The sequence below is a fragment of the Egretta garzetta genome, unplaced genomic scaffold, assembly GCF_000687185.1.
Source record: "Egretta garzetta isolate BGI_Z169 unplaced genomic scaffold, ASM68718v1 scaffold18, whole genome shotgun sequence".
In the NCBI taxonomy this organism is placed as follows: Eukaryota; Metazoa; Chordata; class Aves; order Pelecaniformes; family Ardeidae; genus Egretta; species Egretta garzetta.
This window is the reverse complement of record NW_009260616.1, coordinates 2,396,666-2,417,329: the sequence shown is the minus strand read 5'-3', so window position 1 is coordinate 2,417,329 and position 20,664 is coordinate 2,396,666. Positions and strand designations below refer to the sequence as shown.

The window sequence follows — 20,664 nt, the reverse complement described above, 5'->3', positions numbered from 1 at the left end:
ATGGACTTTTGGCGCATTCTTGTTTTCTCTTTCTTGAATCATAAGGAAAGGGTATACACCTGCAACGTCCTGTGGTAATGGGAGGTTTGCTTTTTATTGCCAAGATAAAGAAATATATGTTGCCTGTGGAGTGAAATACAGGGAAGTTTATGAAATAAATATGATATTTATAGTTCCAGAAGAGTTAATTCCATAGTCTTCAGTTTGCCCTCAAGGAAGTTTGTTCTTGCCAAGAAGCTCTGATAGAAAAACTAAGACCAACAGTAAATCAGACTGTTCCCAAACTGTGACTGAACTGGCCCCTGTGTGTGCACCCTTTTATCCAAAGACTGTATTATAGCCACAAACCTTTCAAAATGCTTTCCCTCTGTATGCGAACTTAGCCCTGTCTTACATGGTTTCAGCTTCCTTCAAGCATTCTTCATCAGTCAACTGATTTCATCCAAGGACTGGGCTAGACTGGTAACAGTGCGGTGTTATGCAGGGAAGGATAGATAGGCCTGTGTTGTCTGCTTAATGCTGGCACTTAAATACATGACACCTTACTGAAAACCAATGGAAAATCTTGTGCTTGTGCACCTAGGGGTGGAAATGCAATTTCTTTTTGTTATTCTCCAACTGTAGCCTTCTAGGAAAGATTCAAAATCTTAATTCTTCACTCTGCATCCTGACTACTTACCTAAGAGGAAGGCAGCAGTACCTTATTTAAACTGCAAAGCACTGCAGAGAAAAATCCAAGAGAATGAAAATAAATATTAGGCAAGCATTTATGGTAGGATGAGAACATCCTTTGACGCAGCTGTATAATTTTTTTCATTAGAAATTGTGGATAGAAAATATATTCTATCTTACTTAGTGTATTTGATTCAATTATAAAAGCTTGTGGTAGACATTTTTCAGGTTTCTGTATGAGCTTATTTGGGAACAGGAGATTTGATGATGGCTGGTAACAGCAAGATATGAAACCATCAGTGTGGATTTCTTCCATCCTGGTTTGTTTGATGAAGGAAGGGAAGAGTGGCACTGAAGAATATAATATATGTGAAGGCAAGACTCCAGCTGCAGGAGCCAGCCCTCCTTCATGCAGAAATGTGGGTTGTCCCCTGAGCATGTATGCATGCATGTGTGTGTCATCTCAGATTTATTAAACATTTGTGCTCTTTTAGGCAAAGAAAGAGAATAAACTCTGAAGCAGTCTGTAGACAGTGAGTATTAATGACATGATTTACCACTGCTGCTAAATCTTTTAGCAGCTTCCCAGACTTTAATGTAATTTAGCCTCAACATGCTACTTCATCCTGAAGAGCTAAATATTATTTGCTGCTTGCTGAATAGGCTTGACTGGATGGTGTCTGTTTGTGTTGTGCAAGCTTTTTTTGCTTCCAACCTATTAGTATACATAATGGTCCAGACATTGTATGTCCATAATCTCATTACTGATGTCTACTTTTGGGAGAGCTAGTGCGTTCTAAAGCAAATGATGAAGTGGGTGGTATTGTGGGGAGAATTAACTGGAAGTCCACCAGATGCTATGGAGAAGGCGGTTTTTCTGACTGTTTCCTCTTTGTTTCATCAGGAGTTATGGGATGCTCAAAGCTCAGGCAGAAATGCAGTGTTTTCTTGAGGAACAGTGGTTCTGAAGTATTTGTTTTAAGAGGTCTTGGATGGCTTCTATTTTCATGGTAGCTGATACACTGAAAGGGAAGAAGTCACAACCTGATATTTTGGAATATCTCCCTAATTTGTGTTCCCAATTTTTTCAGCGCAGAAAGAAGAGACCCCCAAACTCTCATCCTCTATAGAACTGGTTATGTTTGCTCTACCTGCTATTGCTGTTTTGGTTTCACTCCAGGGTAGATGATAATGACTACAAGAGTGACAACCTGGCTTTCAGAATTAAGGTCTTTAAGAAAATATTGTAAATCTCTGACCAGCCTAACACTTAAGTATAATAAACCTAAAAAGAAAAAGAAGTAGAAAAGGAAGAGGGATTTTTACCCAAGCATCCATAAACTGATTTTATGACTTTCATGGCTGATTTCATATTCATATGGGCAATGTACAAGAGACTTAATGTTAATGAGGGAGACAAATGGATCTCCTTAGGGAAAACAAAACAAAACAAAACAAACCCCCTACCTTTCTTTAAAATGACACTTTTCGTTTCTAACTTGGCTTGATGGGAAAACTTGCAATTTGTAAGATTCAGATGATAAATAACTATTTAAATTAAAACCAAAGAGTCATATTCAGAAAGTTTTTTCTCAACCGTGAATGGTTAAGTGGAAAGCACATCAAACCAGATAGGCCACTGAGATGTGTTGCTATCATTCTAAACTGTCTGACATTTTAAAAATAGGTTTTCCCATTTTAAAAATGCACATGTTGTCGACAGATTTTTATGTTGATGACTCCAGCATCTGGTGTGAAATGTATTAAATTTTAAACATGTTGATGCCATCTTAGACATTGCCTCTTTTTAATTAAAAGCCATAATTTAGATGTGCTCAGCTTAATTGAGTGTCATTGCCAATGATAGCAGGAGGCTCTCTGCTTCCCCCCTCACTGAATAATGGTATCTGAAAGACTGATTGCATTAAATGACAATGTAAATGGTTTGTGTTTTCTTCCGTTTTCCCCCCTGCTCCTAAAAAAAGATTGTGTGGTTTCCTCTAGGCAGATTGGCTTTCAGCATAGGAAAAAAAAAGGTAATAGTTTAAGGCAGCAGACTGATAGGAGGGGCAAAATGATGCCCATAGCAGGAGAACAATTTTGGAGCAGCCCCTGCACCCCTTCTGTGCTGGTGAGGGCGATCTCATAAGCCACCCTCCTCCCACACCCACCGTGGGCCTGGAGACCGAGCACATCACTGACACGTCATGAGCGCTATCAGTGCTGGGGGAAGACTGCTAAGAGGACAGATGTTGGGACACTGGCAGTAATGGTGCCGTAGTGTCTCCATGATTCCTTTGGTGAAGATGTTGACTCTGCTGATGCCACCATAAATTTTGCTGCTCTGGGAAAGGAGTAGTAAATTATTTTATTCTCCTCCTTGGGCTGGCAAAATCTATTTCTGCATGACCCAACCTTATGAAGATGGGAAGACGACAATGAAAGAGGGCAGTGCTTCTGTTAAGCTAATCCCATGCAGAAATCTAATGGGGAGTGGTGATTCTTTTGGGAAGGGCAAATCAAGGAGAAAACCGCTGCAGTCTTCAAACCCAGTTGCTGTCAAACCATGTGAGGCTGAAGTTGCGATCCTGTCCTGTTAAATAGTCTGGGATATGTGGATGTAAGGATGACTGGAAGCACCAAGGGGGTTATGGCAAGCTCTCCCCTGAGTGACACTTTCCCTGTGTTGTGTTGGGCAGAGGAGCCACACCATGCTGCAGCTCTGCGAGTGTGCGGTACAGGGCTCGTGCAGCCAGACTCAGCCCTGGGATACAAGTCAACAGCCCCCTGTCAAATACCGCACTGATCTCAGCTGCTTATCACAAGCAAAGATGGTGTCAGCGGAGGAGTTTTCTCCAGATTCTCCACACACATCACTGCCTGACCTGTACGTTGCCAATCACAAGGCTTCGTGCAAGGCTCATTTAAGAAATTATAGCACATCCTTCAAACCAGCTCTTGCATTAACATTAGCTGCTTCACAAGTAATAACTATAATGCTGCTAATAAATAAATCAGATAGTCTACTATCACTTGTGATATACAACTGAGACTGGATTAAAACAGTCATCCTGTTGGCCTTTTATTCATCATAAACAGCAATTCATTTGGCCAGATGCACTTTACTGTGAGCTTTGGAAAAGTCATTACAGTCTGTTGTTACTGAATTACTCTTCAATTCATTTTGCTTCAGCCCCATTTCCAAATGATACACCACAAAAATATATGTGCATTCTATAATTAAAAAATACTAATCATGAGGGTTTAAAAAGAAATGGTATTTGAAAAGTGTGATGTAATTATTTTTATACTATGGAGTTATATTTACAATTATTCTTATTTCTGGTCCTCATGCAGAATTTTAAGTTGAAAATCAGGTCTGTCAAAATATTACCTGGGGCAGATAGAAAATCTCCTAATATTTTCAGCGGCTCCTGTATGCCCTCTGGTGGCCTGGGATGACAATCACACAGTACAGTCGAAAAATATTTGCTCATACATTACAGTACTTAAGGAAGGAGAGATTTTTCTTTTAACTTAGTCACTTAACAGTGAGGGAAATTATACTTTGTATCAGCTTTTCCAATTGCATGAAACCCATAATTTTCTATATTTTTTTTCTATATACAACATATAGCTATGTATTCTTCTGTTAGTATAACCAAAGTGATTGCCAAAATTCATGCAGTGTTACAATATCAGGGATCTATCAGCTATAATATCTCCAGGGGAGCGCAATAACAGTTTTTTAGATGATTAGATTTTCAAATGTAACAGACTGAAGCTTCTTCTAGGATTGAAAAATATTTCCATTAAATTATTTAACTAAGAGTAACCACTAGTCAACGTGACTAAACTGAATATGTTTGCTGGAATTTTGGTGACTAAATGGTATACTGGAGGTAAAGAACAGAAGGCCTTTCCCCTATACCTCCCTTTTGCTTTTCAGTCTTTCATCTTGCTTGAAGGCCCTGAGAAGGGGACAGTAATGGTGATCTCCGGAATCGATGGGTGTGGAAGGAGCCACCTGGCCTATTGGAAAGGTTAATGTTGGATGATGAGGACCAGGATGGCAACTGGAGCATCCCCCTCCCCTTGAGAGCTCTCTCCTCACTCGTAATGGAAAAGCACTGCGTTGTTTCATTAAGTGCAGGGTGGGATACCCCTCTGACAGGAGCTAAACCAGTTACCCTTCAGTACTTAACATAGGCTCTCCATGGACAGTGGTGTCTCAGTCATGGAGCATCATGCTAAATAGCATCCTACATGAGAGACTACATCTACTTTCAGCTCTTCAGATCTGCCCTCTCTGCCGACGCTCAGTCCGCCATTGCTACTGCTGATATTCCTTTATAAAGGAGATCTCTAAGCCAGTGGTCTCCAAACTTTTTTGGATTGTGCACCCCTACCAGTAAAAAGATTTTTGAGCATTCACCCCTGACATATTTTTATTTATTTATTTGTAATTTATATACACGGACTACTGTACTGATAGATTACGTACGTTAGAGAACATTAAAAAAAAAGACATTTAAAAAGGATGAGATAAAGATGAAATAAACAGTATTTTTAAAATACTTCATTTATTAATGGTACAAAAATACTTTTTTCCCACACCCCAATGGATTGTCCTGTGCACTCCTTGGGCTGCATGCACTCTGCTTTGGAGACCACTGTTCTAAGCCGGGTATGACAGAGCCATCAGAAATGGCAAACCTAATATTCCTTAGGTAACATACTAGGTGCGTGACAGTGCATTTTTTTGTCCATCTCTGGCCTGCTGCTGGTCCAGGTCTAGCCGCCTCATGCAGTGTCCCAGCCTTCTTTCTGACACGTCCAAAGAGTGCTCTGATGGTCACAAGGAAGGACCCTTTGGGTGTCATGACATGCAAGTAAATAACCTAAAGGAGGTGAGGAGAGAAAGGTCTTGTTGATTAGACAAGAACAGATGAGAACAAAACATTTCAATGGAAAGGGGGTCATCAGCTACTCAAACCAGAGCATTGTTGGCCTGATTTTACATGTTCCAAACATGCACAAAACTCAATAAAACCCAAGGAAGCTGTGAGTGCTTTACAGAGAACCATGGCCATGTGGAGGGTATATCTGCTTGCTCTAAAATGCCTGCCAGCCCAGCAGCTGCTGTTTGGAATGTTAACACTGATAAATGAAATATTAAAAACTGATTAAACAACTACTGCTAAATAGTGTTCCTGGCTGGTTTAGGTGTCTTAAATGACTGAAAATATGAGCTGCCTCACGGATGCCTTCACGGATTTTTGTGACAGGTCTTACGGTGTAAGCAAGAATCTCCGAAATTGAATGGTTAAAGACCAGTAGATTAGATATGTTAAGCTATTTAAATAGTGGGCTTTGGTTTGAAAGAGATTTTGTATAGTTGTTATCTGTGAAACTAAAATAACTTATTTTAAGGTCCTCATAAATACATTAAGGAAATTTATGATGGTTTGGCTGTAAGCTATATTGTACCATTGCTATGATTCCTGGAAACTTAATATATTTAAATCTTCCTAGTTTTTGATGGTGTTTCTGTGAAGCACTACAGGATCAGAAAGCTGGATGAAGGAGGCTTTTTCCTAAGCAGAAGGAAAACTTTCAAGACTCTGAATGAGTTTGTTGACTATTACAGTAAGAACAGTGATGGCCTCTGTGTGGTGCTCGGAAAGCCATGCCTAAAGGTAAGAGTGGATGCTACATTGTGCAACGTATCTTTTGTAAGCTAACTCATCAGATATCAGTCAGAGAGTGTAAACCCCATATCTGTTTCATATCTCCTTCTACCATTTCAAGATGTGGACGATCTGCTTATTTTCAGGAAGTTCTGGGTAGCGCTACAGTTTTGTTCTTGGAGCTGACATGTTAATAAGAAAACACCATGCCGTTTTGAACAAATCATTGTGTGACTGGAGGAGAAAATATGCCAAATCATGATTTATGAATACCTTTTTATAAATGTATATGGAGATGAAATCTCCAACTTCATAACTCTAGCTGTCCATAAGTAATTACTGAGACAAAACCACAAGGTTCAGGCAAGCAATACATCACTGTTCAAAAAGCTTGCTAGAGGCATGATTTCTAATTTTTACTTTTAATGGCAGGATATTTTCTTTAAAGTATTTCTTATTTCTAACAAAAAGTACTCAGGATGTGGGCTGTATTTTATGTTCTCAGCTTACTTTATCACATATGTATACTCTAAGGAAGCATTATTTCTATCAGTTGCGACTTTACCTGACATAGTTAACAATGACTTGTATATGCTGTTGAAAAAGTATTAGAAGTGTCAGTTATGGTATTATTTATTTTCTCTTCCAGGTACAAATTCCTACTACTTTTGATCTGTCATATAAAACTGTCGATCAGTGGGAGATAGACCGACAATCTCTGAAATTAGTGAAAAAATTAGGATCTGGTCAGTTTGGTGAGGTCTGGGAAGGCCTGTGGAATAATACCACCCCTGTGGCAATCAAAACATTAAAACCAGGTATGTGATTTACTCTTAAATGCTGAGAATTTGAAATGTTAGCAAGGGTGGTCCTTTATTTTTGAAATGCTACTGAAAAGAAAGACTATTCATCAATGCAACCATTCTTAAAATCTATGCACTTAAGCATGAAGGTTAGTAAAGCTCAAGGTCCAGATATTCTTTGGTATTTTGAATTACAATTTTATACAGTTTTCTGTTTCCTTATGAGCTGAACTCATTCAACATCTGGATTACATAAAAAGGCAACCCCGGCAAGGCCATGTCTTTTGTACAATATTGCTTGTACGGAACTGTAGGTGAAGTAGTCGATTCACTACTGTTTGGTCAGCTGTAGAATTTCTTCTAGTGATTAGATGCTATATTATAATGATTCCTTTGGTAATATAGAGTATGTATTATGTTAAGTTTGTATTTAAGAAGTGCTTTAATCTCAATATTGATTGAATAAAATTTCTCAAACTTTTTGATACACAACATTAATACCCAATATTTGCATATAATATAGGTTTGTTACTAATACAGCTTTTGACCTTTTTCTTAATCATTCTTCATTAACTTGAAGTAATTTGTGCATTTCAAATTGACAACATAAAATATCTGCCAGCAGATGGCAAGAACCACATAGATAAGAAAGGTAGCCTGCCTGATATACATGTTTTTTAAAAAGAGATAACAATATAATGAGTTGTCGTTAATTGAAAAAGCTTGTGTTGGGCATTAATGATCACATTTCAAGAAGCAGAACAGATTCAGATCTTTGATTCAGAAGAAGAACTAAATATGCTTGAGCCCTGCTTGAATGGTCTCCTGAACAGGGAGGAATTTAAGCATGTGTTTTAGGGCTATCTTGTATTAGGATATCGTTTGTGTTTTGGGACTTGCAAATTGAAAGCAAATAAGCACCTTTTTTTCTCTGCTTAACTGAAATTAGAAAAACTGCCCAGACTAAAGGACTTCTACAATTCATGCAAAAGACAGCATACTTTTTTGAGCGAACTGATGCATCTCCCTAGTGACCCAGTAAACAAAGAAACCATCTTGAAATCTCTTTGTCCATTTCTCTTTCCTAAGACGGTACCTGCTAAGCCTCTACCTTTTGTGACAGGGATCCATATGCCTATTTTTGTTGACTTCTGAAACCACAAGTCTGAAATCAGTCTTTTCTCAGTGTGTCTGACCTGAATCTTTCATTCTGTGTACAAGCCCATTACCTCTTGTCTTATACACCATGACTAAAGAGTACCTATTATTTTCTTCCTCTTTACAGCAGTGTTGTACATGCTAGAAAACTATTATCAAGTTCCTCTTTGACCTTCTCTTCTTTAGGTTAAACAGCTCAACCAGATTCTTCGTGTAGCTCAGACGTTTTAGATGTCCCATTGTTTTCAGAAGATGTTTACTGGGCTGTTTCAAGGTGGTAACCATATTTTTTTCAAAGTATGATGCTAAGAGGAAGAACAAGCCTAGATGTGTAAAGAGAGGGATTTGCTTCACATTTCTGATGTGCTAGGCCTCCTTCTAAACAGCCCAGTATGATGCCTGCCTTTCTTCTCCATGCGAGAAGGACCTCATATTTCCTCTGTGTTTACTTTCCTTTATTGATTTAATGCAACATCTGGACAAGTCTGTTTTATTGCAGAAGACTGAAGGGTTCTTCCTAAAGAGTGAAATGTTAAACAATATTTAAAGAAGGAAATTAATGAAGCTGACATGAAGAACAAGACTAAGCTATCATATTTTTGTGACATTAAATTTTCTTTGAGAAATTGTGTGTTTTTTCCTCTTTCAAGAAAATATGTGGCAATTAGCACTCTAGGAAGAGATTTGTTTCTCATCAAACAAAATAATTAGATTTTGAACAAATTGCAGTGCATGCATTTCTACTTATTTTCTTTAGCAGGAAAGTGGAGCTGACATTTATCTCATATTGCATATGCAAAAATGGGAAACTATCTTAATCATATTTCATCTCCTTCTCTTAATAACTCATTTGAAAACTCTAATTCAGCTTTTCCTTCTGTATAATGGGGACAGTGCTTATTACTGGTTTTCCGTGAGACCAAATTCTATTTTAAAAATGGATTCAGTTAGAACTGACAAGGCCACCCAGAAATATATAAAAAACTAGTGGCAATTTCCAGCTGCAATTTACCTTCTTTTTTTTTTTTTCATTTTGTTCTTTTTGGTGCTGATCAGCTGAATGACAGCTACTAATACTCTACCTGAAGAAAAGGAAGAGTTAGTTAATTTTATATCTGAAGCAGATTTTAATGTATTTAAGGACAAACTGATTTTTGGAGATCTATTCTTTGACTTTTGTTCAATTCATTATCCTTTTAATGTCTTGCTGATAAAGCACACAGAGAACACCGTACTTCTGGAGTGATATGAGCAGGGAAAGAAGTTGGGTTTTATTTTTGGTTTCTATAGTAATAGGGTGTCCTAAGAATGCACTTACAGGAGAATATAAAACAATACAAAAAAATCACATAAACTTCTTCAATAGGTTTGTTAGCTAAAAATTAAATTTTACACCGGAATAAACATAATATTCACTGCAAACTTGTTATTATGTATAGGCTAGCACAGTACAGAGGAAGAAGCCCCTTCAGCTGTGATACTTTTTGTAGTATCATAGCTCGGCTGGGAAAAGGGGTTTGCTTAATCAATACCTTTTCCATCTCTGTTTTTTTCACTCTAGTCTGCCTCCTGTTAAGGTCAACAGTAGTAGTCTCATTGATTTCACAGTCGGTTAAATTGAGTTAGGGCAGACACAAGCCCCACCTGGATGAGATGCTTGGATAGTGGAGATTTTGTGACCTAATACTGTGATGGAGAAGTTGTGCATTGCACTTAGTGATGCTCAGAATGAAGTCTTTGATTCTCAAAGCCATCTTGATAAATTATATAGGTAATACCAAATCTCACTGTACGTTGTGAACTATCATCTCATTCCACAAAAGCAGTTCAAATAGTCTCAAATGGAAGCATTCAACCTTGTAGTATATGTCTCTAGGCAATTATCCTCTTCTACACAATGTTTTTCACCACTTGGAGTGCCTTACAGTAATCAATTAGCATATTGGTTTTCCATAGCTTGTTCTCATCGTTACTCATGAGGAATAACATTTAAATAATTAAAGAAAACCCCCAATACCCTCAACCTAATCTGAGTAATAAATGCTTAGCTTCATACTAATAAAATTATAGCAAAGGCTAGGTCTAGTGGTTTCATTCATCATAATATAACGGTGACAAGTGAATGGAAAACATAGTAGTTCATGAGTAATCAAGAAATGCATCATGTTATATGTTGATGATTGAAGCTTCCAATATTCACATAGGCAATATTTCAGGCTTCAAGCATGATACACTGCAAACCGATCCTCTCCTGTTGCTTGGCTCAAAGCTCTAAATCAGTTATCTTTACATTGGGGGAGGGGGAGCATATTTTAAAGCAAAGCCTTTTTGCTAAGCTGCTTTACAGTGTGGACCCACTGGAAACGAAAGTCATCAGAACAACAGAGGGGTGTGATAGACTGTAAGTGATCTGGCAAATATAGGGAATTGAGATAGAGAAGGTTCTGTTAAAATGGCTTTACCACCAGAGAAACTGTGACATGGAACCATGCTCTAAGCAGGAGCAGGTTAATCAAGTAAGGTAATCACACAGCAAACAATGTAGAAGAGCATAATGAAATCAATATGTGGTAGATTTATAGACCTGAAGTCCAGAGGGGATTTCTGTTAGTTCAAGTTTTTCTATTGAGCGTTATTTTGCAGTGTACATCTGTCCTAGATCATATGTAGTCTGAATACTTTGCTGTTATATGCCGTTGCATTTCACCCCTCTGCTGAGATAGAGTATTTATATTTAATCAAAACACAACTTGTTCTTGACTAGATAATAACTGGAAGTCTTCTAGTCCTGAGCTGGAGGCACAGAGAGAAGTCGTTTCTGCTGTCTTCAGCAGTTTGTATCAATGGTACATCATTTTGCTTGTGTGATGGGTTGACCCTAGCTGGACGCCACGTGCCCACCAAAGCCGCTCTATCACTCCCCTCTTCAACAGGACAGGGGAGAGAAAAATATTTCGAAAGGCTCACGGGTCGAGATAAGGACAGGGAGAGATCATTTGCCAGTTACCGTCATGGGCAAAACAGACTCAACTTGATGATATTAGCTTAATTTATTACCAATCAAATCAGAGTAGGAGAGGATAAAAGAAACCCTGAATCCTAAAACACCTTCCCCCCACCCCTCCCTTCATCCCAGGCTTAACTTTACTCCCAAATTCTCTACCTCCTCCCCACCGAGCAGTGCAGGGGGATGGGGAATGGGGGCTGGGGTCAGTCCATCACATGCTGTCTCTGCTGTTCCTTCCTCCTCAGGGGAGGACTCCTCGCACTCGGTCCCTGCACCAGCCTGAGGTCCCTCCCATGGTAGATGGTCCTTGAACTGCTCCAGTGTGGGTCTGGCTGCCGTTCTTAATGCACTGCTCCATGCTGGGTCTTTTCCTATCCACACGGGTCTGCAGGTCTTGCCAGGAATGTGCTCCAGCACGGGCTTCCCATGGGGTCACAGCCTCCTTTGAGCATCCACCTGCTCCCGGCGTGGGGTCCTCCCCGGGCTGCAGGTGGGGATCTGCTCCCTCGTGGGCCTCCCTGGGCTGCAGGGGGACAGCCGGCCTCACCATGGGCTGCCCCAGGGGCTGCCGGGGAATCTCTGCTCCAGCCCTCCTTCTGCACTGACCTGGGTGCCTGCAGGGCTGTTTTCTCTCACATCCTCTCACTTCTCTCTCTCTGGCTACTGTTCCCCAGGAGGGTTTTTTTCCTCCTTAAATATATTATCACAGAGTCACTACCACCATTGATGATTGGCTTGGCCTTGGCCAGCAGCAAACACATGGAGGAGCTGGCTGGCACCAACCTGTAAGAATGCAGTCCTAATTTCTTGTCTGGCTTTACCTGATGTCTTATCTTTAACTCTTGTTATGTCTCCTTGTAATAAAATAAAACCTCCCTGGATGCATTATTTTTTCTTTCCATTCTAGAGGTACATACAGAGAGAGTTAAACCAATGTTCTATTGTCTTTAGAAAGGCTAAATATATTTTCTTGTTATATGGTCCTCTCCTCCTTTCTCAAATAGTTTTTTTGGACTTACACTAATTTCTAGTTATTGCTGCTGAAAGGCTTAAAATGATTGTGTTTAGGTAGATGACCTTCCAACCTATAGGAAAAATTAAACTCCCAGAATTCTGGTGAGATGGCAATGATGGACTTTTCCCAGAGCCAGTTCTCACTTGATGCAAATGTGTGATTCCTGACTTGTGAGTAATTAGGGTATTCAGAAATCTGTTTCCATTCCAATTTGGAGCAAGAGCTGTTTTTTCAGATATTGCACACAAACTTGAAATTTCACAGGTGTTTCTTTCAGAAACATTGATGTGTAGCATACTAGCTACATTTTTCTTAGTTTTAGGCATCTAGCATCTTAGATGTATCAGGTTTTTTTAATAATTAGTGGGAAGAAATAGGCACTTGCATGTCAGATAAATCATACTATTGATTAGAAAGGTACATTACAATGAGAGAATAACATGCTGTTAAAGCATGTTTCTTTCCCTTGGCTGTAACGTCTGGACAGCTAACTCAGATCTAGGTGCCTGAATAATTGCCTGCAGTTGGAGGAGGTGAATCCAGCTATTGACAGTGGTCTGTAATTCCACAGAATTTACAACAGTAACAAAACTGAGGAAAATGTCAAGCTGGTGGGGTCTCTGAGATCTTCAGCTGGTCAGCCTGGGAGCCCTCTGACCAAGAACTGCAGAGGGATTGGGGTTCCTAAGGAGGCTATGGGAGATGCCTGTCTCCTGATGAACCTGGTGGGGTGTCATTTCACCCTCTGCCTTTATGATTATGGAATGTCTACTTTAACCAGCTTCAGATTTTGGAGTTTGAAGTCCACTGGCTATGGACAGCAAGACTCCACACACAGCCCTTACAGACTGTAAGGGAGGTTTTGCAAGAAAAAGAACTCAACCAGAGTTCTTTTCAGATTTAATGAACTGCCTTTTTCAGTGAATTCCTGTTTCTGCTAGCAGTTCCTTGTCCATCTCTAAACAGAATTTTCAACATTTCAAACATCAGAAGATGAAATCTATTGATCCTATACTGTTTTTTTCCCCTGACTCTTTAGAGACTTTTTTCAGAGCCAGTGGTGGATTATGGAGACCTTCAAGATGTCAGAATGATTAGCATGTGATCTTTATATTTATATAAGTTTTCTATAAAACTTGCAGGAAGAGTCAAAAGAATCATAATTAAACTAGAGTCTTTTGGTTAAAAGAATACCAAGTATTTTCTTTAATATCTTTCATTAATACAACTATATTTAGAACTTCTTTTTAATCCTAAACCTCATTTGTGAGTGTGAGACAGGCTGGCAGTATGCTAAAGAACATAAATCTTGATCCTTTAATTAGTACCAGCTTTCTGTGTCACCTCACCACTTCCTGGTGTTATATTCAGGGGTTGCACTGCAGCATTTTGTCCCCCTGGGACAGTAGCCTCCATTGTGGAATATATAGAAGGTGGTCATGTTCTTCCATCTCCTACTCTTCTTTGTTTCCCTTCTCCTTTCTCTCCCCTTCCCCTCTTCCCCTTCCTTCCCAACCCTCTTATTGTTCCTCGCACAAACATCCAGGGGAGAATGGCATAGGAAGAGGAGACCCCGGCACTGGTAAGACAGCCTATCAGCAATGTTTACTGCTACATTCCCTCTGCAATAATCATAAAAGTCCAAAGATCTGAGTTTCCCTCTTCCTTGATCTTCTATTCAATTGTTCATACTGTGCTCCCTGCCACTTCCAAAGTAGGACCTGGTCCAGATGAAAAATGTCAGTGGAGCAGGAGGTTTGTGGGTTTTTTGGGTTTTTTTTTTGTGTTGCAGAGAAGATGAAGAGTTCCTACTTCCCTACTGTGTCTGTTCGGTGCTCCCCAGGATATCCATGATATATTTCCTTCTTTACTTGCCCTCTGATTATGCAGTCTTGTTTTAATACTCTTCTATATGCTGTCCCAAATTAGCATTTACATTAAAAATAATACTCCTTCAGAGGAGAATCCCATGAATGTATTTTCAGATGTCTGTAAACCCCCTTATCTTATGCAGTAATCCTAATATCAAAGGAAACATAAGTTCCTGACTTTATAGGGTCATGACTGAGTACACAAATACTTTAGGCATCAGGTCGAAAAGTTGAGCAGTGTGGGTTTGTTACTGTGTCCACTGCACTATGAAGACCAAGTTTTCCACAGGGAAAATACAGATGCATAAATATGAGCCATCTATCCTGCATTGAAGAACTGCATTGCATGAACTAATGGCAAGCTTCTTCAAGCCTCTGGCAGTGAATTGCTTAAATGTTTCAGCAGTGCATTGAAGACACACCAGCTGGGTTGAAAAGTTGGATGCACATTAGTATTTCTAGGCTACAGTGATTAAAATGTATGGCTCCTAGGCTAGAAGGCGCAGAACTATAGATTTTGTTGAAGCAATCTGTTTATCACTGTTACTATAAGCAAAAAGCAGTAGTAATGTGATGCCTTCATTCAAATAATTCTCTTATTTGTGCACTGGTGTTTGACTCTGCTTTGGCGACGTCTGTCACATTTTACCACCCATAAAAATAGTGATGAATGAAAAAAACCCCACAAGAACATCTTTGCCTTAAGGAACATCTCTGACTTTTGAGTTTTTGACCCACAATCATCAAAGAGGTGTAGGGATCAGCAGACAGGAAAATGGTCTAGAAGCCAGCAATTGCTATTTTTGTTCTTGGCTCTGCACAGTACTGTCTTGCTGCAGGTCCCTGAACATGTAATTTCACCTTTCTGTTTTTATTTCCTCACTGAGGCATTGTTTTTTCTATTTAAGTGGAAGTCATTGTAGCAGGGATTTGCACTTTGTCCTATGCTGAGTGTGATGGATTCTCTGAAACCTATTGACTGGGCTAGCTTGCTTCTCCAACTGTCAGCATGCAAAGCAGACATCTATCATCACCAATTAATCGCATCTGAGAAAGTTCCGTATGCCTGTTCAAGATGACAGATGCATTTGTCATTATCATATTGTAAAGCAACTCCCAAGCTTCTCTCTTTGCATGGAAGCTGCCCAAGCATGATTTTTTTTTTTAGGAGGCTGTCTCAAAATAGTTTCTGGGTTGGTACTGTCAGCGGAGGTTTTAATAATATTTTCAGTTCTTCAATATGTCATCTCTTCTGTGCATAAGCGGTGTAAAAATCTTTGCACTCAGGAAAGTTTCCCAGTTTCCCTGAACAAAGAAATTCTTTTATTCCATTTAATTCAGTACATAACCTTATGCTAACTTGTCAGTTCACTTCTGTATGGTGAGAAAACTGCTTAAGGACTGTCAGATACCTATCTCATTCTCCTATTAATGTGAATAGGTTACACTCAGTCTCTTGTGTTACCAAGAACTTGCACTTTTTAATGTTATTTCTTTATTATGCATAAACTTTTTCAGAAGATCACAGTATATGCTCAATGTACTCTGTACGTCAGTTCATTTTGTGTAAACTTATTCAGGAGACATGGTAGCTCTGAAGTACAAGGTTAATTTCAAGTCATTTGGAAGGGTTATTGAAAGTTGCAAGCCAAGGGTCTCTGGAGGGGCTTGTCAGATACCTAAGGGCCACTTACATTTAGGCCAGTGGAAACTACATAAAAATAACTGACCTTCCTCTCAAACTCATTTCCAAATTATCAGTGTTTATCGTATAATGTGAAGCTTCCTCAATTCTAGAACAAAATATTTTCAGAAAAAAAAGTAATCGGAACTGACATACCTGCTTTAAGTAAGCTTAAGTTAGAGGTGGTTTCTGGCAAAGCAGCACCTCATAGAACACATCAAAGAAACATATTCCATTCTTAAGAAGGCCTTTGACATTTACGAAAACATTTGTCATTCAAAAAACAAATTACCAAAACTGTATTTTCTTGAGGTACTGATCAATCTACTCCCAAACTGGTGTCTTACACAAGGGATACTTGTTTCGGTATAGTTGGGTTTTGATCAAGTGGCTTCTACTGACAGTAATCTGCTCTTCATACTGGGTTTACCACCTACAGCTGAAAATGTATACTTTATTAAGAACACATGTAATTCAACTACAAACTAAAAAACCCAGTTACTTGGAACTCCATGTGGCATGTATTTTATATATTTCATTTGCATAAACTTCCTCAAAGAAACATATTGTAACTTCTTTGCCACTACTGTGACAGGCTTTATCAAACTAATCTGTAAAAAGCATGTTTGCTTGTTTTTAGAGGCAGTTTTTACTTTGCTTATTTAGTTGCTAAAACCTAATCTTAGACAAAGCATAAAGACACTTGTTGATTTCTTTTTTAGGTAGCATCCAATCCACTTATTAACTACAGTGTAAGAGCTGCAGGGCTCTGGGGGGTTTTGGTCACTGTCTGCTACTTGTGCTATTTAAAGATACAAACTAAGTAAAACTGACGTTACATACACTCTTTAAAATACGCAGAAAGTATTTATTGATCTTTGTCACTGGTTTGTTACACTTATTATTATTAATTACTTTCACAGCGTAAAGAAGGATTTGCTGCTATATAGGTAATGGAATACTTCCCTCCTGATCAATTTATTGGAAGTTGTCATATGTGAAAAACATGTTGCTTGGTTTCAGTTTGTTGGAAGAAGTTTATAGCATGATTAAACTGAGAGATTCCTTGCAGGCAAACTTTGATGATGGAACACATCAGACTGTCATTTTCTATGGTGTGAAGAAATCCTGTATAATGATCCATAGAGGGCAGGTGATTTGGTAGACCCCGAGTTAGTAAATACTTTATCCTTTTTAGGATCAACATGTCAAATTTTGGCACTGATGCTAAATCACTAGTCATGCTTATGCATTTACCTTTGGAGGCAGAATACCTCACACTGTTCAGCTTCCCTGTAGACTTTAGGATGATTTCCATGACAAATGCATATCTCTTGAAAAGAGTAAGCAAATGGGCCACAATTTTAAATCAGTATCAAAGTGAGCCCAAACCCTTTAAAAATAACCCTAGGCTTTTTTTTTTTTTTTTTTTTTTTTTTTTTTTTTTTTTTTTTTTTTTTTTTTTTTTTAAATCTAGGACTGGTAGAAAGTTCAAATAAAGCTGTAAATATTGTGCTGCTCTAAATAGGAAAAGGACATAGCATTAGCATTACAGATATTTGGGGTTTTCCACTTGACTGTCGTAACCTCTGCTTTATCTAGACCAAGTATGAGTCATTTACTTTTCATACAGGCCCCCACTTTCCTCTGGCAATGACAAAAGGAAATGGGTATAGCCTGTACCTGTTGAGGAGATGTATTATTGGCTGCTGTCCATTTATTGATGGCGTGGAAATCCATTGCCTTTCGCCATTGCTCCTTATGACATCCTATAAAATATTGTCAAATTGAACCCTGTGGGATTGCCAAGGAAAGTATGAGGACACTAGGGAGAGGAGCACCTGTCCCTTGCAGTAATCTTTCCTCTCACAAGTTGCAGTGTCGAGTGGCTGTGTTTTCCTAAAGTCTATGTCAGAAGCATTTCTGAGTCATTCCTCTTGCACTGATGTACATCGTTGCTGTGTTTTGGGGAATAGGTTGGAGCACTTTCCAGGAGGCAGCATTCAAGGCAGGTGTTGGGTGAAGGTGGCCCAGACTGATTTGTTGGTTTGTTCTGTGGAACAGATTTTCTAGTGGAGTTTTATTGCTGATCCATTTAGCATCCTCCCAGCATTTCACTGCGTTTAAACACCCATGTTTGGAACAAAGCCAAGCTCCCAAATGAACTTTGTCGGTTACCTAATATTAGAAAACGTAAAACAAAGGCTCTTACTCTTGCAGCCTTGGCTTCTCAAATGACTCAGTCTGCATCCACTAAGAAAAGAGTCTGCTTTTAAAGATGACGTAGAGTAGACTAGACTTAGGTAGATTATTTTTCCCCCAAAACTTCACTGTAATCTTTTCTTAATTAAACTATTCTGATTTGGGAGGAAGGAAATATTTGTGCAGTTGGATAATTTCACATTTGTTTGTACAAGTATTGTGAAGTAGATATTATTTACTATCTTAGTCAAACATCAGAGAAGATCTGATCACTACTGGATCTTCCATAGAAAAAGATTTTCTTCCTTATTTGTGCATGTTTTTTTACTAATTGGTCCCCTATTCAGGACATATGAGCTCTAACCCTAAATTTGTTACTGACTTTAGTGCCTTGTGCTGTTTCTGTATTGGGTTTTTTGGCATAGTTTATGCAGTGACTCACTGTGTATATGAATAGAACTAGAGATATCATGACCTTATGTAACAATTAAAAAGTTGGGATCATTACCTGTTAAGATACTTCTGCAATTAAGGGAGTGTAAAATTACTGTTACATCTGTGTGTGCATTTGGTATTTCTAATAAGGTTGTTCCAGATCACTATGAGAATATTTGTGTATATATTTGCATATTATGTGAACATTATAAGTAGTTATTTGTATTTATGTATATAAAATGCACACATCCACTCCTTATATGCTAAAATGATTCCAGGGCTTTCAGGCTTTGATTGCTGAAGCCAAAAAACCAGTGCGACAAATTCTTATTGCAGCACAATTTTTCTCTCAGAAATTTGGTGCTCATTACCTAGGCACTCTTACCTCAGTTTCTGGCTGGTTCGTTAACCAGTTGTAACATAATTGTTTGCTTAAATTACATCAGTTAACATTCTAGGCTCACTTTTTTCTGCCTGGGGGAGGTTAATTTTAGGCTGTGTATTTCTGGTGGCTGGAACACATATGTTCCCTGTCCCTGCGCAACTGGCATATTTCACTCATTAACTGTTTATTTCAGCTGCACTGTCTGCTTTCTGTGGGAACTGTGAAGATTTGAGATGCTAATGCACTTTGAAAGACAGAAAACAATCTCAGTTATTCCCTTAAGACTGCCAGGCTGGTAGGAAGGCCTTTAATAACCTCAGCTTATGTTTTGTTATATGCTGTTGTTTCAGGTTCAATGGATCCAAAGGACTTTCTGAGGGAAGCACAAATAATGAAGAACTTGAGACATCCAAAGCTTATACAGCTTTATGCTGTCTGTACTTTGGAGGACCCAATTTATATTATTACTGAGCTGATGAGCTATGGAAGTCTTCTAGAATACCTTCAAAGTAAGCAAATGACTATAAACTCATTTCAAGGGGTGCCACAGCTGTCAGTTTAGTAAATAGACTAACATAAAAGATAGAAGTACAACACTCTGGTTTAATATAAAAACTACATTATTTGTCACGTGTGGGGATGAGAAAAGAGGAAAGAAAAAGGTTTATGAATTTTTGACGAGCCAAAGTATTTGAGAAGTAGGAGAGAATCACAGTCACAATTTGATTCTTGCCTTATAATGACCCACATTTTTCCACCCAGTTCTATGAGTAGATGGGAACATACACCGACAGAATAAAAATATAAGCATACAGAAGGATAGGTCATCATATTTGACATGAAATAGAGGCACTTCCACAAAATGTACTTAACAGCTTTGAAATCTATTACTAAGCAGGGATAGCCTTTCACTGTGAATTTGTCCCTTGCCTATCGCAGCAGGGCTTTTATCTCAGCAGCACTTCAAAGTGCTCTTTTGAAGGCAAATAATAATTAAAAATAAAGTTGTGCAGCCTGGAACAGACGAGCATAATGATTGCACTTTAGGTTCACCCCTGCTATTGAGAAATGCTTGATTCTAGTGTTGTTACCCATTTTCTGTTTAGCAGCTGTCTCTGAGATGCTAAACGTCTCTAAAGCTGTAATGATCTCTTGAAGATAAAATGTTCGCTGCGATTGTCTTGTTAAATTTCTTCTCTGCCTCCAGCTCTTAAGGCAAAGCCCTGTGAGGTACCACAGGCAGTAGCTACCACGACACATGCCTTCCTCCATCTTCTCTGTGTAACCATTTTTTAAGCAGGGCTCAGTCCAGGGACAATTACAGCTAAAGAAATCTCTGGTAAGGGGACAACCCCATCAGGAACCGTGCAGAGTGGGGCTGCAAGAAGCTTGGGCCAGATCATCTGAAGTTTTGTAGGTATTTAGTGGCCAGAGGTAGTGAGGCACAAATTTCCTTTAAATTACCATCTTTGGTGCCTCTGTGTGCAGATTGCTGCTTATCTTATTGAAAGAGCCTGGAATATCAGGGAACGATTGCTGTGCATGAAAACATTTCTTGCACTGGAGAAATAGCCCTGAGGAAGCCAGGATGAGTCACAGCTATTGCAGAGCTGAAAATTGGCCCATTTGTGCACGGAGAACACCGTGTCCGGGACACATCAGCGCTGCAGGCTGCGTGTGGGTCAGTTGCCAGCATATGCACAGCAGCTGCCCTTGCTGGAGACAGCACATGTGTGCAGCCT

At 39.0% G+C, this 20,664-nt stretch overlaps 1 protein-coding gene across 1 annotated transcript in view; it reads left to right on the top strand.

The window, feature by feature from the left end:
* Nucleotides 1-20,664, top strand: part of FRK (fyn related Src family tyrosine kinase) — a 53,550-nt gene that overhangs the window by 24,471 nt on the left and 8,415 nt on the right. The window contains exons 3-5 of the mRNA XM_035900693.1: nt 6,208-6,371; nt 7,012-7,180; nt 19,273-19,431. Coding sequence (XP_035756586.1) covers nt 6,208-6,371; nt 7,012-7,180; nt 19,273-19,431 — 492 coding nt within the window. The remainder of the gene's footprint in view (nt 1-6,207; nt 6,372-7,011; nt 7,181-19,272; nt 19,432-20,664) is intronic.